Source organism: Nematolebias whitei, chromosome 15 (assembly GCF_014905685.2).
Source record: "Nematolebias whitei isolate Nwh7 chromosome 15, NemWhi1, whole genome shotgun sequence".
Lineage (NCBI taxonomy): Eukaryota > Metazoa > Chordata > Actinopteri > Cyprinodontiformes > Rivulidae > Nematolebias > Nematolebias whitei.
In genome coordinates this window covers 44,988,712-45,014,459 of record NC_056512.1, presented here as the reverse complement: position 1 = coordinate 45,014,459, position 25,748 = coordinate 44,988,712, and the positions used below count along the sequence as shown (strand labels likewise).

Below are 25,748 nucleotides of genomic sequence, written 5' to 3'. Positions count from 1 at the left end.
TTCGACTCCCAGCCACTCCCACATGTTGTGGTGACTCTGAGCAAGACACCTAATCCCTAACTGCTCCCTGGGTGCTTATAGCTGCCCACTGCTCCACCTGGGTGGATCTCAGGTGTGATGAGTTAAGTGCAGAGAACTAATTTCATCACTGCATGGGAACACACAATGATGACAATCTCAAAGTTCTCCTCCCTTCTCAAAAAAAAACAACAAATGCAACCGAAAAACGCTGCAAAAGAAAATTCTGCAATCCAAGAAAATATGAGGAAAATACATAAAACCAACTAAATAAACGCAAAGGAAAAATTCTGCAAATACCAAAACACTAAAAAACCACACATGGCCGTGATCTTTTACAATAAACCGAAAGAATATTTACGCAGGTAATAGAGACTTTAATTTATAATAGTTTGCATTTCTGAGGTTTGTACGGTAGACTGTTGGGACAACGCTGACATAGACAGTTGTTGTAACTTGTTACAGAGGGAGTCCAGGTTCCAGACTCTTTCTGTTTTAATTCCCCCTCCCCAACCTATAGCGCTTTACTACCCCAATGGTTTAAGGAGCACAAGCCCCAGAACTCAGGTGTACAGAGATGATCCTCATCGTCATTACATGAAGTGTGAGGTGTGTCGGCTCCTTGGTTTTAAACTTGGTGCTAATTTGCATATTAGACAAGTATTTATTTTAAAAATGCAAGTCTCAAACTGCCCCAAGCGGAGGAGTCCAAGTGTGTGGGAGTTTTCTTCATGACTGACAGTATGGAGTAGGAAATAGACTGATGGATCGCTGCATCATCTGCAGTAATGAGGCCGTTGCTCCAGTCTGTCATAGTGAAGCAGCAGCTGAGTTGAAAGGCAAAGCTTTGGTCCGTCTGTGGTCCAGCTCTCACATATGGTCATAAGATGTGGATCATGATTGATAGAACAAGATCCTGGAAGTGTCTGAGATCCCAGAAGTACTGAACTTGCATGCATGCATGCTAACAACTGTCATTGGGGACCCAGGAAGCATGAAGATGCAAAAAAAAAATCCTGATAATGAGAAAAAGTTCAGACTTTTGATCAAAAAGTGGTTTCTACGACCAGTATATCAAACTCACCGTGGACCGTTTGCTGGTCACATGCACCATCTTGTTTAACTAAACAATTTTAGCTTCTTTGCCTCATAGTGCCTTCTTCAACCCGTGTAATACATTATCACTAAAATTAGAAACATCTGATCTAAAGATGATGCAGAAAAACTGCTCCATGCATTTGTCACGTCTAGACTGGACTATTGCAATGGTTTATTATCTGGGTGTCCAAATACTTCTTTAAAACATCTTCAGTTGATCCAAAATGCTGCTGCCAGAGTCTTAACTGGAGTTACTGGGAGAGATCACATCTCTCCAGTTTCAGCTTCTCTCCATTGGCTCCCTGTCAAATCCAGAATAGAATTCAGAATCCTACTTCTAACATACAGTACAAAGCCCTCAACAACCTAGCTCCATCTTATATTACAGATCTTATTATTCCATATTTTCCTAACAGAGCACTTCTCTCTCAGACTGCAGGTTTACTTGTGGTCCCTAGAGTTTCCCAAAGCAGAATGGGAGGAAGATCTTTCAGTTCTCAGGCTCCTCTCTTGTGGAACCAACTTCCAGTTTCTGTCCATGAGGCTGACACATTGCCCAGTTTGAAGACTGGGATTAAGACTTTCCTTTTCGATTAACCCTATAGTTAGTCGGCTTGGTTTTCTGACCTATTTCTGATCCTATGCTGCTGTAACCTTAGACTACTGGAGAACAAACTGACCTCATTTCATCAAACGAACAGTTACAAATACAAACATATGAATAGAATTTGTAATTATTCTTTCTTAACATGTGATTTCTGTCTTTTCGTCTTTCCTCTTGATGGCCTCCATCCTGGACCTCCTCCATCCTGGACCTGTCATGGGGTGTTCATTGTCTCCTTCCTGTCCTTTCAAACCCAGCCGGTCGAAGCAGATGGCCACTTGTCCCGAGTTTGGTTCTGCTGGAGTTTTTCCTTTCCACTGTTGCCTCTGTGCTCACTTAGGATGGGCGACTGCAATGAAGTGAAAACTCAAAGTTGTCTCAGATAAATAATGTTATTAACGGACTTTATATGTGAATATTTCTGTGCAGTGCCCTGAGACGACTTCTGATGTGAACTGGCGCTGTATAACTAAACTGAAATGAATTTCTGATGCTTATGAAGGTCTGACAGCTGCAGGCATAAACCAGCCGGGACCATCAAGCACCACTGGTTTTACCTCATTTCAGAGTGAGAATTGACTTTGCAAGTTTTGATCTCTTTATTTTGGCAGGGTTGGACTTTCGTGCAAACACCGTCACCTTTTCAACCATATTTATTTAACAAAATACAAACCAGGACATAAAACAAGTCCAAGTTACTGTGATGGTCTGGAAATGTAGCAGGGAGCATGAAAATCTGAGCGGGTGAAAAGTGGAGGAAGAATAAAAAGAACATCAATATTATGTCACAGCTTCAGCGTACCGTAGAAAACAAGTCAGTCTGTCATCGCACAAAGACGTGCAAGATGTTCGAGTCACGCCAGCATGAATACGGCCCATATACGGACAGTTCGTGGCACTTTTTGTAGTTCGGGTATTTTCGGCTGCAAAGACTCGGCTTATGGCTTCTGCAGCATCTTGATCTTTTGTTTTTCAGCTGCTGGAAAACGCAGAGCAGCTGCAAAAACATCAAAAAACCTACTGAAATGATTTGTGCCAAGCTAAAGTGCATTCAGTGTTTGCTTTAGATAAAGAGCACAAACATAAACTTTATTGGGATTTTTGCTGTAAACCTCCTATAAATGAGTTAAAGCCCCTTGAGATGTAAACAGCACAAGACATGGGGCTCTTACATAAGCTCGCCCTCACGTCTGGTCATACATGACACACGGGGAAATATCTAATTAAATGAGCTGTTCAAAGAAAAAACCAAGACAAACACAGAGCTCCATTATTACCTTAGGCTGTTGTAAGTAGAGCCCCCCCCCCCCCCCAGACTCCTTGGATGAAAAAAATAAAATAATAAAACATGTGACAAGGGAACATGATGTTCCTCATTCCTGAATAGCTCAAGATTTTAATAGTTCGGCCTCCCAAGTCGCAGAAGGACGAGGCGGTTTCAGACTTTCTGCTGCTCCACTTTTTGGAGCAGTCTGATATTTTAAACTTCTCCTCCTCCACATTAAACGAATACCTTCATTTCAAAGCCATTCTGACTAATGGAGTTCAAATATGCCCATTTTGCACGTTGACCCAATGCACACGACAGTGAAAGAATCAGCCCGTTAAATGCGTCACTTTGCACAGCGTGAACTTTTCTCTGTTTACGTTTTTTGAATGAACACACTGTTCTGCTGATGAGTGCTCATTTCCACATATTGAAATATGCCCCTTTAATTTGGGGTTAAAGGTAAACGTTTCCTGCGAGAAACATGAGAACGTAAAAGAACGGGTGGGAACACAAGTGGGCACTTCTGTTGGGACTCATAACAACCTGGGACTGACTGAACCCAGTCAACTGCACTAAATGACATGTTTAGGGTGAAGGCCCGTTGTGAACGTCACATTTCTAATTTAGCCAATTGAACATTAGGTATGTTCAAAGTGCACAAGGCTCTTCACAAACTTTGGTTGTAAGGAAAGTATTTGCCATGAAATGCCACAGGTGCTTTTATAATATCAGGTGTTTGGTAATGATTCTTGTTTGGATGGAACAAAGCACATCCAGTCCAACAGCACCACCAAGAGGGGTGAGGACTCAGTTACTGTAGGATACAAGAAAAACCTACAGGAGTTACTGAGTCCAGCTTTACAACATTCACCAGTTTCACTCAGCTACTTTCAGAAAATAATTCATTTTCTCGTCAAACCGTTTCAAACCTCATATGGTAGAGCTGCATTCAGTAAGTCAGGTCCTCTGGAGACGTTTAGTCCTTCATCCAAAGGACTTCATCAGTCTGAGGAGCCACAACAAAACGAGTCCCACAAGCAGCGTGGGCCAACCGGTTTGATGGTGGTCTCTGGAGTCCGTCCTCTCCCGTCGACTCCTCTGAGGCAGCCGTGGCCGAAGTGGTTGTTTTGAACCGTTTTGTCCACGGATGCCTCGATGGGGGAGAGGGCGGACTCCACAAACCACCGTATCACCATCAAACTGGTTGGTCCACTAAGTGAGTAAGCCATGAGTTTGTTGCGGCTCCTCGGACTGATGAAGTCCTTTGGATGAAAGACGAAACATTAGATTTTTTACCTGGAACACTGAACATGAACTTTGATACATTCAGTTTTACTTATTTTTTTAAACGGCTGCTTTCGGCAAAATCTCTCATGAACCACTGAACAGCTTTTAATGAAACTTTGGAAAATAAACCGAGGATTGATTCACTTTTGGAGCCAATACAAGTCAAGATGGCCGCCACAACTAAATGACATTAGCAAACACAAAAATGACTACAATTGGATCAACTTTAGATGTTGAGCTAAAATTTAATGAGGTCTGAGCTGAGGGACGATGACGTCATCAAGAGATCAGACGTTAAAATTTTCTACATTTGACCAGAACCGCTACAACTCTGACATTTCTCAACACAATATGAACCTATAGAAAACTCTGAAAAACTATACATATTAATATATTGACTATGCAGTACTAAACGTTAGCATTCCCTCAAGGAATACAAGATCTTTAATTTTCCTTTAAGTAGTTCCCATAAATTATACTTTATACATTTATTATCCCATCAAGTATTTTCTACTTGCACTGATCAGAATCCTGAGGTAAATTAAACTTGAAGTCTTGAACCTTCGTCACGATTGTGCCTAAAGAGTGAAAACACACAACTTCAACCAGCTGCTTCCACTTTATTTACCAAGTGATACACAATTAATGAGGGTGAGACCTTTTTTTGACAAGTTCATTCTTAAGATCTCCAAGAGAAGAGAACATCAGAGATTACAAACAGAAACCAAAATCAAAAGAAAGAGTGATACAGAAGAACTTGTTGCTACAGATTATTTAAATATCAATTCTGTCAAAGTGACAAAGAACACAAACAAAGTTGGACAAAACTTGGAGTTTCCTTCATTTTCAGAAAAAAGCCAAGATCTTGACTTGCTTGGTGCCTTACAACTCCGTCTGACGTCAAAATGCAACAAAGCACAAGTTTGTGTTTTAGAAATTCAAGCATCCGATGAACCTGGAGCAGTCTAAGGAGGCGACGTGGAGAAGACGCACAATAAACACGAGGAACACTTCTTAAATTAGTCAAACTCACGGTGATCTGGTTTATCATTTGTGCTACGTCCTCACAAAAATACAAGCTATAAGGAAAAGATTGTATAAATAAACTCAAGAAAGCTGTATCGTGATGAATAGTAAGATGCTGACGAGTTATGGAAGCGCGGTGAAGAACAGAAACCTACTCGCACACAACAAGAACAAATATTCAGCAACACACAAGTGACGTTAAAGGAGGTCCTTTCATTCCTCAAGCCTTCCCTCCAAGATGCTCTCAAAGGTGAACGGCAGGAACTTGAAGCCCTGACCGGCATAAAACTTGGTTTGGAACTCCACCCTGTGGAAAAATATAAAATAAAGAGACGATGCGGTCAGAAGCCATGACAGATGTTGGCTCGTCCAGAAGGGCACGGCCCGTGACCTCTGCTCTGGACTGCAGTCTGCAACATGTCCACGCCCTGAGCCCCGAGCCCCGGGCTGGACGCAACGCTCCTTCAGCTCAGAAAAACATCAGCGTCTAGTTTTAACTTCAGCAGAATGCGACGGCTGCATGACCTTTGGACTCATGAACAGTTGCCATTTTAAAACCTGCTTCATGTAGAAAGTAGATGAGGTGACATTTTGCTAATGTAAACAAACCGCTCGTGCGCTGCTTCTTATGTAGGCTCGGGCTCGGGCAGTTATGATTATAGTAATAATACTTGGATTCTGCAGTTCCACAGTACGTTTACTGATGAAGGGCGTCGTCTCAGCACTCACAAGAATATTTAGTAAAACGTTCATATTCATTGTCCTTTTATTTAAGCAGGTTCGTCTCATGGAGTCACGAGGACTCGCTTTAGTTTTAAACAAACCAGAGATGAGGTACACAACAACAAACAGCCATAAAATGCATTTAAAAGAAGAAGGAAATAAAAGTGGTGCTATAAAACAAAATAAAACAGACGTCTTAAACTTTAGATTAAAAGTCCAAAATGCTGCAGCTCAGCTCTCAACAGGAACTTGTAGGTCTGAGCACCTTTCACCAGTTTTGTCGTCCCTTCACTGGCTCCCTGCGCGTGTCAGAACTCATTTTTTAATTCTCCTGTTGACCTTTAAGTGTATAAATGTTCCCTCATACCTCTGACATACTTCAACCATATGTTCCCAACTCTGGAACAATCTTTCCCTCAACATTAGACTTCCTGTTTTTAAATCTCTCCTAAAAACACACCTGTGTTCACTGACGTTAAACAATGATTTATGATGTCACCGTTTCTCATCGTTCGTCTTTTTATGTTTTTATTTTTGATGCCCTTAATTTTAACTTTTATTATTTTATTTACTGCCTTTATTTTTTTAAGCACTTTCACAACAGCTGCTGTTTTAAATGTGCCGACTCGAGGTCTTATTTAGCTTCATAGCTTCGTGGAGTGACGTGCACTTTTATTTACCACATTAACATCATGGTCATCCTAATAAGTTTTATTGTGATGATGAAATAACTTAACACTCTGGTTTCCTACACTTTCAAATAATCACATTAATTTTGCTGAGACAGATGTGTCAAAAATATTAATTTCTTTTTTCCAGGTTCAACAGTGAAGTTCTGGTTTCATTTCATGTTTTGAATCTTTGATCTTTTGAAATATTTATTTAATAATCAGAACAACTTCAGAGCCTTCACTTCTCTGTGTGCACCTCAAGACCGAGCTGAGAAACGCTGACCTCGGATCAGTCGTAACCAGCAGGAGGAGCTAACGACCTAAATGAAGCTCAGCATTCTTACAACTTTAGAGTCTCATTTAGAAAAATACAAGGATGAACAGTTTGCCATGAGGATCAGTTATGATTGTATTCAAACAAGTAAAATCTGAATACAGCACAATTTATAAACAGGAACTTTGAAATGGAAGATAAACAGCAACTAATGATGATGAACACAGAACACTAGAAACTTACCAGTGCAGTCGCAGTGCGTGCAGGAAGGCCGACAGACCTTCCATAATGAGAAGAATAGCAACTGTGAGAACAGCGAAGAAGAAAAAGACGAGGGACAGAATGACGAAGCCTCCCAGGCTTCTGGTGGAAAGGCCGATGCGAATCACCATGGACCACAGCACCTCCGACAGCTCTGTGACACGAGACGTTGAAGCAAACCATCGTCATCATCAGATGAGCATTTAACATTAAGATTTTGAATTCCTCTTAAGATGCTTCTAATGGGCCTTACGTGCATGGGCCAGGCTGAGGGCCCAAAGCCTCAGATAGGAAGCGGTGTTGGAGATGCAGCTCAGACAGTACTCTATGGTGTGGATCGCCTGATGAACCGCCATGTCCGCGAAGTTGAACTGAAGGAAAACATACCTGCGTGTCAGCACGACACTTTAACATTAACAGACATTTTTACAACGAGCAGGCCTGTCACGATAACTAATGTTGCTGGGCGATTAACCGTCTCAGAAATTATTGCGATAAACGATAATATTGTTTGAAATTTGACAATAATTAGTAATTATTGTCAAATTTAAGAAGAAATGTTCATTAATTTGTTTTGGATGTAGTACCTTTTTTTTCGACCACTGGATGGCAGTATAAGACTATTTGAACTGAAGGATGGATAGTGAGGGAGCGAGCAGCGTGTCTAAGAAAAATGGGAGGGAGGTCCCTTGACGTGACGTGGGCCGTCTCTCCTTTTGTTCGGTTCTCAAAATGGCGGACGCTCGGTGCGGTTTGAGCTCTTTAGCATTTTTCACACAAAGTTTTAAATAAAAAAAAAAAATCATTAAATAAGTTCTCAGCTCCTTTTTGCAGAGACAAACAACTTTTTACACGAAGGCACGGGTTTCAACCGTGAATTTTGGAGCTTAGACAAGATGGAGGTTGATAATTTTCATTTATCATGCGATTAATTGATTTATTGTTTATCGTGACAGGCCTAACAACAAGCCTCAGGGTTTAGACAGGACGAGTCCAGTTCACTGCACGATAATACCAGTAACTGACAAGGAAGCCGTTATCTATGATGGATTAATAAGCTCAAATAAAAACAGACATCTTTGTCCTTAAGACCACGTGAAACCCCCAAAATTAGCCATTCTGCAAATACCTCATGCACATCACCTAAACCAAAGGGAAGCATTGATCTATGGGTGCCCATGCCTGACGAAGCACCTGGAGCACACCGGCTGCCACAAACAGACCCACAACCAGCACCGCCAGGAGCAGCAGGCGACACGAGGAAGGCTGGAGAAGCAGCAGAACTACAGGACATGCACGGTGACAAGAAGGGAGAGGTGCAGCGTCTAGTCCTACCTCTTCCTCTTCTTGCGCCTTGAAAGCAGGTAACAAAACGCAACTCTTGGTTATTGGGGAAAAAAACGCACACATGGACAGACAAAAAACACAAGAGAGTAACAAGAGAAGGCAGTTACACATTTATAACAAGGAAGTGAAAGTAGTTTTAGAGCATGCCGACGTTCTACTCACAAGTTATAAAGGGATCGTTTTAGTTGAACATAAAAAAGGTGAAAACTGCACCAGTTTGAGTTCATTGTTCTGGAAACTGAACGACTACAGGAGTTTTCCCCGGCAGATACAGAACCGTTCACAAAAGGGATGGAAGCAAGAAATGCATGAACAGTCTTTACATTTAGCTCCGAGTACAGTTTTTAAACACGGCAGAAGAAGAACGCCAACACAAAGACAGTTAGTGAAACCTTGTTGTGTAAATGCAGACGCTGATCCATAATTGATCGCTCGCGTTAGCAGACAGGAAATGGAAACATGAGTGTGTGTTTCAAGCTATGGCCGAATGGCTGAATAATTCAAAACTTTACAGAAGATCTTGTTGCTTGTTTTCCTTCTGCACTCACTTAAAGAAATCCATCCAGACGTCAATATTAGTGAGCCATTCTCCGTCCCTTCGGCTGTTTCCAGAAGTGAACAAACACGCGTAGGTCCACAAGTTGTTTTATGGAATGACCCATGAACCAGCAAGATAAGGAAAGGATTTTGCTCATTTTGTTCATGGACACTTCCCAACTTTTCAACGAGAAGCTTGAAGCAACTCGTGTGAACGTTCATGAAGCATTCTCACTACCGTGATCCATTTTTCTTCCGTACGTTTTTCAGCATCTTCATCGTTCCACAATTTGTGTTATTTCAACAAATCACACGTCAAAACGTTCAGCTTGTTCAGGAGAAAGACGCTATGACTTTTGGTGCTGATGCAACTTTAGGTTTTTGAAATATTTCAGCCTTTTCTGCTACTTTAACTCTCACATAAAACGAACTGAGCTCATTTAACATCCTTCAACTCTTTAGATCCGTTTACAAACGTTTACTGCTCCTTTCACATTTTGTTCTGCTTCAGCTTCTTTCAGCTTCCTGCTGCAAATCTACACTTTCTCTGCTACTTTTAGCTCATTTCAGCTGTCAGATTCTTTCTGCTAACTACAACATTGTTGTGCTTCTTCCAACTTCTTTCTGCTAATTTCAGCTTATTTACACATTTCAGCTTTATCTGCTATTTCAGTTACTATTTAGCTGTTTTTATGCTAATTTTAGCTTATTCTTTTTTTGGCTAATTCTACATTTTTAACTTTAATTTAATTTCATTTAAACGTTTTTCAGCCTAATTCAGCAAAAATGTGCTCTCCACGTCTTGTAATTTCAACTTTCAGCATTTTTAAGCTACTTTTCAGCTGCTTTTTGTTGCTAACTTTTGCTTCTTTCAGCCTAATTTGGCAAACGTTATGTTTTTTTCTGCTAATTTAAGCTTGTTCTAACGTTTCAGCTAGCTTTTTAACATTATTTAGCTGACTTGAGCCGTTTTCAGATAAATTTAAATTTTTCATGTTAATTTCTGCTACTTTCAGCCTAATTCACTTTTTTCTGATAATTTCAGCTTGTTATGATCGTTCCAGCTCTTTTCTGCTAGTTTAAGCTTTTTCTAGTCTTTCAGCTAATATTTAGCTTATGCTAATTTTAGCTTTTTTTAGCCAATTTTACATTTTTCTAGCTCCTTTCTACTCTTTCAAATTCTTTCTGGTAGTTTAAGCTTCATTCTGCCTTTTTAGCTATGTTTTGCTAATTTCAGGTTTTTTGTAGCCAGTTTCCCAATTTTTGTGCTCATTTCTGCTTATTTAAATATAATTCAGCAAATATGTGTTATTTTTGTTTTCTTCTGCTAATTTAGGCTTGTTCTTTCATTTCAGCTATTTTTCAGATTTTTTTAGCTCATTTCAGCTGTTTTTCAGCAAGTCCTTCTGCATTAAGTATTCACACTGTATTTTCGCAGGAAGTACAATTTGTGTAGCTGCAACTGCTTCAGACTGAAGATGAGGCGTCATGGTGGAGGACGTTTACCTCAGGTTCTTCATCCGTTTGCTGGGCGAGCTGGTCATGCTGGATGATCTCAGCTTCGTCCTCAGTGGGACCGTTGCCCACCCTGATTCCTCCAAAGTTCTGTGTACCCTGTCAACAACAATAGTTTATCAATGTCATAGTGGATCATTTAGAGGTCGGGATGGAGTATCATCTTACCAGATGTTTCTGCCACAAATACTCCCTCCGCAAAACCAGAGTTTTTACGATTAGCATACAGGGAACGCACGCCAAGGCAATTAACACCAAGAATATTTGTATGCCCATCTGCAAAGACAGAAGAGGAGAAAGGGGAACATTAAACACAATAAGCTTTTTGGGGGCGACTCCTTCAAATAAACGTCTCCTTTGAGTTCAACATGTCCGACCTGTCCTCTGTAGAGAGGCTTGACGGTGGGGTCATTGTAGCTGAAGAGGAACATGTTAATGAAGGCGATGAGGAGACTGGGAGCATCCCTGGAGGTCAAAGCATTATAAGAGACCCACTTAAAGAAGATCAGAATGACCAGGTAGCCAAAGAGGCTGGCCATGAAGACGATCTCTGGGATGAACCCCAAGTAGATATTGAGGGGCTTTTGGAAATACCTGCAGAAAACCCAGACATTTCTTCAGCAGGGCAATCACGCACACAAGGAAAAAATAATGCAAGAATTAAGAGATTAAAATCTTACAGGTGGTTGAAAAGACTAAGAGTGACGCCAAACAGCATGTGGATGACTCCCAGGATAACGGACATCTTCATCTTGAAGGAGTTCAAGAACGTCAGCTTGTTGATTGAAATACTCCATATCTGAGAAACGGCACGATCAATTCTGATTATCTTTGCACATTGACGATCCTGAAAAATACAGTCTCAGCAAACCCATGGCTTGAAAGCACGCAATAGATAAAAAAATAAAATTATGTTAACATTGAACTTTACAAAGTGTCACAAGGAAATCATTTACTGGATCGATGCCAATTGGGTACGGCCCTTTAAACACTCCGACCACCGCTGGATCCAACTGCAACGCTGCGCTGCCTGCAAGAGTTGCGTCCCTGGAAGACATGAGAGCACGCATCCGTTCTTGTTTTTACTTGGACGACGGCATACCAACAAAAAATATCTGATTAAATTCCTTTTTCCCTTTTGCAAAGGCTGCGTCAACATTTAGGCAGAACTTTTGCTTCGTCTTGTCCGACACTTACGTCCAGTTGCCTTTCTCCCCGAACATGGGTCTGACACTCCATCCAGAGCCGAAGATATTTAAGGACTTCGAGAAGCAGTCGTTGTAAATAATGCCGGTGTAGACTGAGAAAAGTCCCATCAGCAGGATGATGTAGCGCCCCGCAAACACCATGCTGAATATCTGCCACATAAACAGTTCAAGGAGAAAACCATGAACGTCTTGTAAGGGAAAGAAAGGCTGAATATCCTCTGCAGCCCTGAGGTCGCATGCCTCACCAGTAACAAAGGTGTGGTACTGATGAGATTGCAGTGATGTGATTCCTACCTCGTTATCATTTTTCTGGGCCATCAACCTGCTTTCTCTCAACACGAGGTATAAAGCTGCACAGGTCATGAGCGTCCCATGACCCAGGTCACCAAACATGACAGCAAATAGGAAGGGGAAGGTGATTATGGTGTATGGAGCTGGAGACGACAAGGCAGGAGGGTGATGTGGTACATGAAGCAACGAATGAGTAAAACACGCTGAGAAACATTCACCAACAAGGACATGATGGATGACTAGACGGATGCTTTTCAGCGACTGGCATACAGTACAATCAGTTTCCTTTAAAACTCCAAGGGCCTCAGAATGGTCCGTGCCATGACAGAGGTCAGAAAGTTTAATACGAGGACGAATAAAATAAAAATAGTGACGTGTTCATACCTGGATTCATCTCACGGTAGTTGCCAATTCCATAGGCATCCACGATGTTCTGGAAACCGGAGGTGAACTTGTTTGTCTTGTTGTACGTTGGTGCCGTCTGCTTGGTTTGCATTCGGTTGAGAATGGAAGGCACATTGGATCCACTTTTCTCCTAAATTAAATGAAAATAAAATAAAAGACACTACACGTGACATGACTTCCTCAGAACAGAGACTAAAGATCTGTTCCCAAATATTGGAACAATTCAACCACTCCCAATGTTTCGTTGAGGCATCGCATTTTGAAAACGCTGCTAATCCTAAAATGGTGAAAATGTACAGTTCAGAACTAAATACTGAGCTTCTTGCTTTCACAACGTTTAACGGGGACACCCGGCGTCGCCTTCAGTTTCCAAACACGATAAAAACAGCGCAGTGCTGTAAAACGTAAAAACGTAAGAGTGTAGTTAAAGTCATGCACTTGTCTGGTTGGGATCAAACGTCAACTTTCTGTTCACCAACTCACCGTGCCCCTTCGCAGAGCGAACTGGATGGAGTCCAAGTCCGAAACGGGACACCACACCTCGGCAATCAGACACTTCTGCGTGACATCTATGTTGCAGAGGTTCAGGGTGTGGTAGATGGCCTTCATCTTCCTCACTTTAATGACCCACACTCGGACCGTTTTAGCTGCAGCCTGCAGGACTCGCTGCCTGTGGTCTTCAGTCTGGTTCAGCACCTTTGGGAGCAGAGGCAGTAAAGCGTTCAAATGAAGTAGAATACAGTTCCATCGATTCTGAGAGTCAATATACGAGTCATATAAATATGCATGTGTGTCAAGATATTCAACGCTTCATTCTGCTTTAATCCCTGCGCTGCGAGCGCCTCTCTTGCAAAGTCTGATGAGGAGGAAGAGGAGGAAGAGGAAGTTCCACTCCTGAAACAGTCCACCACTCAGTAGCTTGGACATTCCAAGCAGTCCACACGATGGCTGACAGAGAGCATCTGTGGACTTTTACTTCTTAAATTACATTTTTCTTGAGATTTGTTGCCTTCGTTGTTGTAAAAGTTGTGGACAACCAGAACTTGTCAAGAGGTTTCCTGCTGGAAAGTTTCTTTACCTGATAATGTTTTTGTCTGCTTGTTTCACCTCTTCTTACATGAAAGTTTTAGCTAAGCTTCAAAGACTATGACAAAAAGCTCAACTATTCACATTTTGTATCTTTAAACTGTAAAATGCATAATTGTATGATGCCTAATGTACAAAACAAACAACATTAAACACGTAAAACTGCATCTACAGCTACAACTAGTGAACGGTGAGTCAGTTGTAGGAGTAAAAAATGCCAAACAGCATTTAACTTCCCTGTGGGATTAATAAAGTATTTTTGAATTGAAATAATGTTCTCTCAGTCATTTTAATGGAACAGTTGAGGGCTACACGCTGCGGTTCGAGCCACATTACAGTCGACAGAAGAGCAAGATGTAAAGTTCAGAAACCCTCGTCAGGTGGATAATAATAGGCGGCTGCCTTGTACTGGACTGTCCCCAATAAGTTCCATCACACACAGACACACACCGCTTGTTTTACACAAGTTCTCTGCTTCTGTTGACTGAAACTGACGGAGGTTTTATTTAGAGCTACGTGACATGAAAGTCTCTGAAGAGGCGAGAGTGTCAAAATATAAAATGAACGTTACGAGCTAAACTAAGAGAAGGGAGGATTTTCTCACGCTACTTTATCTTGCAATAGATAATGAGCCTCTGGCAAGGACACTGCACCGAAACAAAAAGTGCAGTTTGAGTGATAAGACTGTTAGAACACTGAGCACAACGAAAAATAACGAGTTAATTTAAAAGATCTGAGCAACAAAGAGGAAATATGTACGTTTCTCTGAATTTACAGTTTCTTCTACGTTGCTGCGAATAAATAATATAAATGCATTTTGCTGATCTGCCAGAATTTGGCAGAAGAAAACACGTTTTCCTGTTCCAAGTTAAACATTTAGATCCGAGCCTGTCGGAGCATTTACTCACCATTTGCAGGTCATCGATCCGAGCGTTCACTCCGGCCAGCATCTCTTTCCTCTCCTGAGGAGTTTCTGGACATGGGTACAACGTTGCTCTGAATCTAAAGACGTGAACGAGTAACCGTCAGAAAAGAAGAGTTCGTTCACTGAACCGATGACGAGTCACTCACCCCTCACAGATTTTCTTGACTCTGTTCTTTAGCTGGTCTCCTTGAAAGAATATGATGAAGACAGACTTGTGCACTTGGTCGCCCTGTGAACACATTTCAGTCAAGTCCGTTTGGATACAAACACGAGTCTGTCAAAATTCAGAAACGTGACTGACTGTAGTGGGGTCCTCCAGAGGATCTTCGATATTCGCCTGCCGCAGGAACACGTTTCCTCTGCAAACTCTCCACAACATCCTCTCAAATGTGGGGATGCGCTCCCTGCCAATGACTCCAGCTACAAACCTAGAACAGGGACAAATCTGCAGCTATTTAGCTGATCAACAAACATTTAGCTGTTTTACATGTCTGTTCTTTTTCACATTCTCTTTAGTTTGAATTCACGGAAGAGCTAACAGAAATTATTACAGCAGTGCCTCGATACTTGGCAGGTCGACCTTCACGGACTCGCTCCATCGCAGTTTTTCAAAGTGAGACTGAACACGAGAGAAAAACACTTGTACAGGACACGACTGCCAACTTTAAATCAGTCACGTGACAGTACAGGTACTGTACAGTAAAAAGTTAACGAACAAATAAAATACTTGGGGCCGGCGCCACCATTTTGTAGTTTTCTCTCAATAAGCCTGAACTGATCAGCGCTCATGACGACGACCGTATTTTTCAGATTATAAGGTGCATCAAGTGAAACAACTTCAGATAAGTCTAACTTTATTCAACTCGTTCACAACAACATCATAAAATCAGTTTGAGGTCAGGAAGCACAACCAGAGTTAATACATAAAGTTGATTCTAAGGTTCACTGTTGATTTGAGAAAATTTAAGAATTTTAAGTGAACCTTATAGTCCGAGAAATACGGTACATTTCCCAGAAGCCCCGGTGCCTTCTGCTGAAATACTAGAGGGAAAGTTTTGATCTGATCAGAAAAAGTTTGGTGATTATTAGTGATTTCGGCGCCCAGCAGATGCAGAGAGCCGCACGGAACCCACGACCTGGACCAGAACCAGAACCAAACCTCCAGACCCATCGGTGAAGCTTGAGAGCTGGTAGCCGGTCCACGAGGACTTTCGAGTGGGATGCGCGCCGCCGAAGGTCCAGCGCTCCATCCAGAACTTACCGGGACTTTTTTCATCTCCTTCAACCGGCCCATAAGGACCTCCGAGCGAGGACGCGCTGGTAAGTAAAACGTTGCAACTGCATGCTGTTAAAACGAGCAGGTTAAGAGTTTAGAACAATGATTGTGGGTCTGCAGAAACCGAACCGAGTCGGACCGGAACCGAAAGCTGCTGCAGTTCTGCCGAGCCTGGTGAGTAAAATTTAGTAGCTACATATACGATCCTGTACGTAGGTTGTTAAAATTACGGAGATTTAAGAGTTTGGAATATTGCAAGAGTGTGAGTTTATAAAGTCTTAAAATATATAAATACTAAAATAAATAGAACGTCGCTACTTTGTGGATTTCCACTTATTGGTGGGGGGGGCTCAAACCAAACACCCGCAATAAATGACAGTTGTTTTTATCCATTTTAGAGTAGATGTTTTTACTTGGATGACCTTGATTGCAGGAGAGCAGAGTCTGAATTTTATAGACTACTTCCTAGTTGCAACAATTCAGTTTTATACTCAGATGGTCAAACAGCGTTAGCTGAAAATCTCCCCACCTTCAACAAAAAAAATCTTAATCCCTTTAAATCTGAACGTCTGTGAATCAGACTCACCCTAATCTGAGCGGAGCCACTCTGTTGGGCTCATTGGGGTCCAGGAGAGTGGACGACTCTTCAAGTAAACTGGGATCCTCCATCTGCAAAACAGCAGAACCAACCCTTAACTACATTAAGTCAACTTTTATAAAGCTGGGCGTAAATACAATTATAAAAACTCTCTTTATACAAACTCTGACTAGATTTTTTTAAACTGTGTGTAGATTTAGACAGAACGGCTGCACTGTGTTTGCTTTAAACATAAACAGTATTTTTCTTCAATTATTGTCTAACAAGTGATCCTTTGTTAAATGATTCACTTCAATCAGAGCTTAAAACTTGTAAAAGGTCCCTTAACACCGTCAGCTGACTGCCTTGCTTGTGGAGAGGAAATATTGTTGGGCAAAGGCGGACAGGCGAGGAGTTCTTCCAGCACATGACCATTTAACTGGACTAACCCATCGCGCAGCAGCAGACTCACAATGAATAATAAGAGTCGGGTGCGAACGTGCTGCAGCCACATGAGCAGCTGTGAAAGATCACGAGTGAAAACACCTTTTGCCAAATTAGATGCACCTTTGTGTTCAGTGAGAGCAAGGTAGACCGTTTAAAAAATAATACAAATCTGGATTAAACTGACAAAAAAAACTAGTTTAGATTGAAAAAAAAGGTTTCTTGTGCAACAAAAAACAAGAAATCTCAGTATTTAATCCCAAAACAACAGAATATATTCTAAAAAGAATCTCAATTAAATGTTACAACCCAAAACTAAGGACTGCGAACAGAAAAGTCCCTCCTCTTTGAGGTGCCAGCAGTAAGGCTGAACGTTTGAGGCCTGAAAGAACTACAGCGCTGACCTCGTTAAAAAACTGCTGAGTACGATGCAAAATGTGCTTGAGCTCAGTCAATTCCAGGAAGTTCTTCTTCAGGGCCTCTTGGTTCGTGTTGATTTCCTTCAGTTCATTCTCAAGCTTCTCAAACGTGGCCTGAGGGCGATAAAAGTCAGGGATTATCAGGAGCCGGGAGAGAAAAGAGATGACAGAGCTCCACTGTAAGCGTTAAGAAAGATCATTAACCTCAAGGTCGATCATGTCCCTTGGAAAAGGGACTTCGGGGTTCTCTCCTGTGTCAAGTATTGCAATGTTGGCCCTCTTAATTTCTTTTTCCACAAATCCTGTGAAGAGAAAAAAAAGATTCACCCAAAAGACAAATTAATAAAACATGTTATGAGTATAGGAAATTATCATGCAAACAACTAAAACAAACCTTTTTCATAAAGCTTTGGATATTTTGTTTTGGTAAAAAGAACTCGCAAACAGCAACAGATTTATATTAAAAAGATATTCAAGCTCACTCAGTTTACGATCCATCTCTTCGCATCGTCGGACTTCATTGACAAACTTTCTCTGGAACGCGTTGACGTCGGGATTCAACTACGAGTAAAAAACAAAATTAACCATCCACAAAGCAAAATATATTACATACAAATTCATTTGTAAAAATCATACTTTAGACTATTTAAAGACGGCAGTGTCTGATATGTTTGGCATTACGAGCCCCCTGCTGACGGACAAAACGTTTCTGTGTATCTGAGCACAAAGCTGGTCAGCTGTGAGCACATGATGCAAAAGGCATGCACTGGTCTCATAAGCACCGCTGACGTGACGGATTTCAATCCCACCAACGGTGAACTAAAATGACTAAAAGTTGATGCAACTGTAGAGAAAGCATTCACTTTCTTTAGGAAATAAAAACAACTGCGAACACAAAAAAGACAGAGTACAAAACTGGGCTTACATCACGAAACTGCACCATCCCAATCTCTCCCAGTTCGCTGACACAACAGTAGGCTGCTTCTGACTGCAGGAAGAGCTGGGCCAGCGTCATCTCCTCGCTCCTGAAGAGTTCGCCCATGTTGACGAGAGCGCTCAGCGCCCAGAAATCAACCAGGACCTGTGCAAAGTGGATTGATAGTTTTCATTGGTACAAACTGTGGTCATCACTTCCCTCTGTTTGGCGTCTTGTTGCCAGCATCAATAATAAAGGAGGCTTTTTTTATTTTTTTACACCTGGCTGTTAGTTTTGCACCATTATGTGACAAAAAATATCCAACACTAGTGCTGATCTCACGACTGCTGCAGGAATGTTCAGATGGAGTGGTTTGAGCTGCATTAGTGCACCTAATACTATATTTTTTAAGGCTTCAACAAAACACTTCCCAGTTAAGCAGCCCAACGACCACACTGGGATTATTTGAGGATTACAAGGTAAGATTCAACGTTACTGCAGCTCCATCGGCAAGGACTTGGACACGTAACAGAAGCACCTTTTAAATCATTAATAAGCTGCAATAATCGGATCAATACTTAACCCGATAACTTGTCTTCACCTCGCTGTCGCAGACGAACATTAACTGGAACCAGAACATGTTTGGAGCTATGGGTGGCTAATAGGCGTTAATTAGCAAATGAGCTAACATTAACAAGTCAATGTACTACACTAAGAGCGTAAATAGCTAATTATAATTTGATTTTTTTTAATATAAAATACAAGAGGAGCATGGTTAATAGTTGGTACTTAACTATCCTAAATAAAAACGACTCTGTTTTGAGTATTTGAGTCGAGCTAACTCCGATTTAGCACACCTGTTGTCTAGTTTTAGGCCGTCGAAATGCATCAACGACGCATTAAAGTAGCGTTTGATGTTTTTATTCTTACTGTTTGGGTGTGGGTTCAAGCCCCCTTCCTCTGTGCTCGCCTCCTTTACTTTGCTCTTGGATGTTTGAAGCGGTGTAGTCGCTTGTTTGAGAGTCAACTTCGTAACGATCCCTCAAACCGGAACAAGCATATAGATTGACGCTTTGGAAAGTCACGTGACACGAACAGCGAACGTCCATTGGCTAGAAGTCGCTCAACACAGCTGGTTTAAAGGGGAGTCTTATTTTGAAATTCTTCAACGGAAGTGATGGTAAAATTGCTAACACCTGACGAAATAATTATATACAGATATTCTGTAATTTGCTGTTTTTTTAATGTAATGTATAATTGGCATTAATCCACGGAAAACGAAAATAAAATAAACAAGTTTATTTACACAAAAAGTAAAAAATCGTGGCAAACATAAACTTTTTTTTGTTTTTGTTTCAGGTACTTGTATGACAAGATATCCTGCCGATACCGTTATACTGTAATTGATAAACCGTTTTGAAGTGTATAGTAAAACTCATTGATAAGGACTAGGCAACTGTGAGGCAACGCTGCCCTCTGGTGGTGGTATATAGTAACTCCATTAGCATTAGCTTTAGCTTCGTTACAGTACTTCCGTGTTTTTGCTGAGCTAGCTTTAACAGAATTATAAAAGTTCCTTTTGCATAAACGCAGCAGCAATGCTGTTCATGTTTCTGTAGCTGCCTACTTTAATTGGGTATAAATTTGCTCAAAGCTTAAGGTAAGTATACGCGTTTGTAAATGTCATAGTTTACTTTATTTTTAAGTATTGACCGGAAGTCACAATCAACGTGCTGTCTGTAAAGAAGCTCCCTTGATGAATTAAAATGCTGTCGTCAGCGTTATTAGATACATAATTTAATATTATACACTGAATTAAATGACGAACAGTTTTGGAAGAGGAGACGTAGTCAAGGTAGTCAGTGCCCCCAATACAATGTTTCATACATAAAATGATGTTAAAAATCAAACTAGAAAGTTGTGTGTAAGGTAATCAAGATTAAACAACCATGATTCCGTTTTTTTTTTTCAAAAGTACATAATTTATTAAATATAATAAATATTCCAGATGCTTGGAAAACAGCCTTTGTTCTTCCTTTGCTGAAGGGAGGAGACCCCACCTCACTGAACAACTATGGACCAACCTCTAAACTCTGCATTTTAGCCAAGCCTGTTCTAGAAAAACTGATCAACTCTCAAATCAAAAATTACCTGGACTCATTTAACATCTTACCTCCACATCAATCTGGTTTCAGGAATCAACACAGCACAACCACTGCTTCACTGAAGGTTCTTAATGACGTTGTTGAAGCACTGGATGCTGAGGATTATTGTGCTGCACTTTTCTTAGACCTGTCTAAAGATTCTGACACTGTGGATCAGAACATCTTGTGTCATAAACTCTCAGAACTGGTTTCTCAGAACACACCATTGGTTGGTTCTCTAACTATCTCTCAGACCGGAGGCAATGTGTTCAACATAATGGTACTTCCTCCAGTTATTTAACAGTCAACAATGGTGTACCACAAGGTTCAGTCTTAGGACCCACCCTCTTTACAATCTACATACATAATGTAGGTCAGATCATCCCTGATGCATCCATACATTTCTATGCTGATGACACAGTTGTTTATTGTCGAGCTAAAACTGTTGCTAAGACTTTCCAGCTTTTGAACTCTGCATTCAACATCATCCAGACTGATTTGTTTCACCTCAAACTTGTCCTAAATGCCGACAAAACCAAAGGGATGCTTTTTTCAAATAGGAAGTTGGTCCCAGCAGTTCTTCCTCTGATCTCATCCTCAAATGGTGTCCCCATTGAGTTTGTTGATTCCTATAAATATTTGGGTATCTTGGTCGACTCACATCTCTCTTTTAAGCTCCATGTGGAAAACTTGGTAAAGAAACTGAAAGTTAAACTGGGTTTCTTTTTCAGAAACAGATCCTGTCTAACTCTGAATGTTAGAAAACACCTTGTATCTGTGACTTTCCTTCCCTCCATTGATTATGGTGACATTATTTACATGAACGCTCCTACAAGAACCCTGCAGATGTTGGATGCTGCAGATGTTGGCTGCTGCAGATGTTGGCTGCTGCAGATGTTGGATGCTGCAGATGTTGGATGCTGCAGATGTTGGATGCTGCAGATGTTGGATGCTGCAGATGTTGGATGCTGTCTATCATGGTGCACTAAGATTCATAACTGGCTGTGATTATCGTACCCACCATTGCACCCAGTATTCACTGGTTAACTGGTCATCATTAACTCCACACAGACTCTCTCACTGGTACATTTTCATCTTTAAATCACTTCCTGGTCTGCTGCCTTCATACATCTCCTCCTACATGTCTCTGAGTGAGTGCAGCTACAGCGTGCGCTCTCAGGACATCATTACCTGCAGTGTTCCCTCAGTGAGGACTGAACTAGACTAAAGGACCTTCTCCTACTCCGCTCCTGTTTCCTGGAATATCTTGTAAAAAGATCTGAAGCTCTCGACCTTTGACCTCTCTAAGTGTCTTTAAGAATCTGCTGGACTCCTGGCAGGGACCAATGCTGACATGTTCCTGTTTTTAGTTTTATACATTCGCCTTAGAATCTAGCTGTTTTTGTTACTTTTTTGCATCTTATTTGTAAAAAATAAAAATTGTATGACTTTTTATAACTGTTAATTGTTGTTGCTGTTGTCCACTGTTGTCATCTTTCTTTGTTGAAATCAGGTCTCTCTTGTAAATGAGTCCTCGAGGCTCAATGGGATTTACCTGTTTAAATAAAGGTTGAATGAAAAAATAATAATAATTTAGGTTTTGTGTACAAAGGATATTCTGTAAAACCTAAAATAAAAATAAATACCGCCCTCTAGTGGGCACAGGAAGCTACAAGAAGACATTTTTAAAAGTAAAGGTCTTTACTGCTGGTCCAAATTTTAAAATAAATTTTACATGGATAAGCTGATTGCTTGAAAATGAAAAATCATTGATTCACATTTTTTTATTGTGTTGTAAATACATATTTCTTAATTTTATTTAGGGTCTTCACCCAAACAATTAGCTGCTGTAATTTCTTTTCCATTCAACCTTTATTTCTGCAGGTTAGTCCCATTGAGCCTCGCGACTCATTTACAAGAGAGACCTGGTTTGAACAAATAGTGATGACAGCAGTGGACAACAAGAGACAATCATAAAGGATGCATACAAATTATCTTTTATTTTTTTGAAAATAAAATGGTAATTAAACGGAAAATTAGCACACACAAAAAAAACAGCTCGATTATGAGGCGATGTAAAAAACTAAAAACAGGAACATGTCTGCATTGGTTTTTCCCAGGAACTTAACAGATGTTTGAAGCCACTCGGACAGGATGGAGAGCTAAAGAGAGAGACTTTGAGAAGTTATTTAAAATAAAAATACGTTTACTTTGCAAAGTAATGAGGACTGGACAAGAAAAGCAAACAAACAAATAAATAAATAAAGTAAGAAGCAATATTTCCACAATGTTGATGGTTAATTTAAGCTTAAGCTTGAAATCAAAATGTCAACAAAAACAAACCAGTGTTTTTTTCAGTATGTAAAAGCCAAAGTGTCCAATGATTGAACTAACTGGCCATATTTGTTTACCTGCACAAACTACAGCCAGCCTTTTGCAGGTCAACCATATTCCTCCAGCTTTAAAGCATCATATCCAAGTGCTTTGTTTACATTGAGTGCACACCCGCATTTTAGATTTGCATATTTATCTGTAAAACTACTGGAGTGAACTCTTTCAAACTGCACCGTCTGATGTAGCGCAGCAGCAGAACACCCGCTTATGTTTGATTTCATAGTTTTAATCCTTTTTGTTATTTTTGACTTAATTATCAAACATTAGACATAAGGCCTTGCAGAAATAATCATTTTTATAACTTAACACAAAACCAGAAGAGGGAGGTTCTTTGATTTCAGCTGCTGTGTCACATTTTCATGCTCTGGCTAAATGTTTTTTGTCATGTTTCCATTCGAGGCCTTCACCTCTCTGTGTTATTTAGGAGTTTGGTGCCACAAAAGGAGGTGGGGTCTGGAGACATATCTGCCCTGAGCCTGGGGACAGAATGGGGTGGAGCCCCGGCAGCAGGGGAGGTGGTGGTTGGAGGCCAAGTGTAAGAAGGGAGAAGTTTGACTGAGTGGTTTCACAGAGAGCAGAGGCATTTGAGTCGGGGCACACATGCTTCAGCAGTGAGGCTGCACTCCCCTTGGCTGGCTGGCATCCCAGAGCAGAGGCAGAGGAGAACTGAACTGAAACCGATTTAGCAAGTTGTTTAGAAAGAAGAAAGAAAGATTAACGTTCTGAGGAGAGTGTATAAACTAGAGTTGTTCTCGGTGAGTTGTAGTGAGGTGGCGAGCGGTTTGATTTGACAGTTATGGCGGATACAGGGGTCAAAAAGGAGCACTCAGAAGTGCCGTACGATGACGACGAGGTAGCTCTGGTTGGCGCCGCCACAGAGCCGGCCGTAGACGAGGACGACCCCGTCGAGGAGGATGGAGGCAAGAGCGAAGCCCAGATGAACGGCGTCATGGTTCTGTCTCTGCTCGACAAGATAATCGGGGTGGTGGACAAGATCCAGCAGACCCAGAATGGACTCGAGGCTCGGCAGGAGGCCATGGAGAAGTCGGTGTCAACCATCCAAGGGGAGCTGGCGAAGCTGTCCAAGAACCACAACGACACGGCCAACACCGTCAACAAAATGCTGGACAAGGTGCGCAAGGTCAGCGTGAACGTCAAGACGGTACGAAGCAACCTGGAGAAGCAGGCGGGCCAGATCAAGAAGCTGGAGAGCAACGAGAGCGAGCTGCTGAAGAGGCGCAACTTCAAGGTCCTCATCTACCAGGTGACGATCAGGCAGACACATCTTTATTATCGATTTTCACTGCATGTATGTGACCAAAGTAGAATTCAACTCTTACATGTGGACACCAACATGCACCCTCACAGTCACACGTCAGCTCAGAGCAGGGTGTGTTGCATTCCCCGGGTCCTAAGGGAAATTTGGAAAGAAGTGTGAAATTCACATGAAAGGCTGTCAGAGCAACCTGTTGAGCAGGAGTCCAAATGTGACTTGACTGACCCTTGTTTGTGAAAATGAAAAGGAGACTGGTGGTTCTTCCAGTATGCAGGAGGACGGCCAAAGCTCAGCGGTTTCCATGACATAAACACGTGAATCACCCGTTCCTAAAACTTCAACGCGGCCGAGATGTTTACGAGGCGTCCAACACTGCACTGCAGTGTTCAGAGGGCAGTGGAGGAAAAACCAGCGACCCCCCTGGAAAAATAAAGACAGGTAGAGTCCTCTCCTGCTGCACATGGAGACCCAGTGAAACTATTTAAAGACTAGTGGTTGCAAATAAAATATAAGGCCTATAAACACGGGCATGTGGGGGCTACTTGAGAACAGAACCAACGCCCCACTTCTGAGTGGTCTGAGGACAAACAGCAGGGACATAATTCTTAAACAGCAAATGAAGACGTTATTACGCAATTATGAGTGCTTGGATTTGTAATTTTAAGAGGTGTAAATATTTTTCTTTAGACATGACTGAACAAATTTGTTAAAAATATGCTAAAAATAACCAAAGGGATGAAGCGCTGGATATTTAAAGACGCAGCGACTCCAGTGAGCAGCTCTTATTTTAGGTGGCCGTGCCACAACACCTCACATGTGGATGCAGCTCTGCTTCAGCGTTTGTGTTGTCGCGATTTAAAATGTCTTATTCAGCCGAAGCTCAAAAGGCATTAAGAGTGACCGCGTGCTTTTAACACCAGAACCTTTCTGGAAAACTCTTTAGAAACATCTGATCTAAAACTGATGCAGAAAAACTGGTCCATGCATTTGTCACATCTAGACTGGACTATTGCAATGGTTTATTATCTGGGTGTCCAAATACTTCTTTAAAACGTCTTCAGTTGATGCTGCTGCCTGAGTCTTAACTGGAGTTACTGGGAGAGATCATCTCTCTCCAGTTTTAGCTTCTCTCCATTGGCTCCCTGTCAAATCCAGAATAGAATTCAAAATCTTACTTCTAACCTACAAAGCGCTCAACAACCTAGCTCCATCTTATATTACAGATCTTATTGTTCCATATTTTACTAACAGAGCACTTAACTCTCAGACTGCAGGTTTACTCGTGGTTCCTAGAGTTTCCAAAAGCAGAATGTGAGGAAGATCTTCCAGTTCTCAGGCTCCTCTCTTGTGGAACCAACTTCCAGTTTCTGTCCATGACGCTGACACATTGTCCAGTTTTAAGTCTTTCCTTTTTGATAAATCCTATAGTTAGGGTTGTTATGCTGCTATAGACTTAGACTACTAGAGGACAAACTGACCTCATTTCCTTAAATGAATTGTTAAAACTGAATAGTTTTCATTTGATACTATTTCTATCTTAACATGTGATTCTTGACCTGCCATTGTGTATCTATTCCTACCAAACCCAGCCGGTCGAAGCAGATGGTCCTCTTGTCCTGATCCTGGTTCTGCTAAAGGTTTCTTCCTCATGAGGGAGTTTTTCTTTCCACTGTCGCCTTCATGCTTGTTCAAGATGAGAGTTCAGTGATGGAGTTAAACTCAAAGCTGCTCCTCAGATAAATAATGTTATTAACTT

General features: G+C 41.3%; 2 protein-coding genes across 3 annotated transcripts in view; one reads left to right on the top strand and one right to left on the bottom strand.

Moving 5' to 3' along the window:
• Positions 1-4,877: 4,877 nt before the first annotated feature.
• On the bottom strand, positions 4,878-19,242 carry atp6v0a1a (ATPase H+ transporting V0 subunit a1a). Of its 2 annotated transcripts, XM_037689275.1 has the most exons (22): positions 19,109-19,242; positions 18,188-18,343; positions 17,745-17,823; positions 17,467-17,564; positions 17,248-17,376; positions 16,409-16,491; positions 14,848-14,974; positions 14,693-14,775; positions 14,530-14,623; positions 13,019-13,231; positions 12,515-12,665; positions 12,134-12,273; positions 11,829-11,989; positions 11,588-11,678; positions 11,312-11,430; positions 11,009-11,225; positions 10,800-10,907; positions 10,623-10,730; positions 8,568-8,612; positions 7,486-7,603; positions 7,215-7,386; positions 4,878-5,610 (listed from the first exon to the last, which is right to left on the bottom strand). In XM_037689275.1, exons 2-22 carry the CDS (start codon positions 18,302-18,304, stop codon positions 5,517-5,519), a joined length of 2,547 nt encoding a protein of 848 aa, XP_037545203.1. In that variant the 5' UTR covers positions 18,305-18,343; positions 19,109-19,242; the 3' UTR covers positions 4,878-5,516. The 2 variants fall into 2 exon arrangements, with proteins under 2 accessions (XP_037545203.1, XP_037545204.1); XM_037689276.1 differs by lacking the exon at positions 8,568-8,612.
• Positions 19,243-23,264: 4,022 nt separating this feature from the next.
• cavin1a (caveolae associated protein 1a) overlaps positions 23,265-25,748 on the top strand; it is a 21,324-nt gene continuing 18,840 nt past the window's right edge. The window contains exon 1 of the mRNA XM_037688751.1: positions 23,265-23,980. Within this exon, the coding sequence (XP_037544679.1) occupies positions 23,513-23,980 (468 nt within the window). The 5' untranslated portion in view covers positions 23,265-23,512. The remainder of the gene's footprint in view (positions 23,981-25,748) is intronic.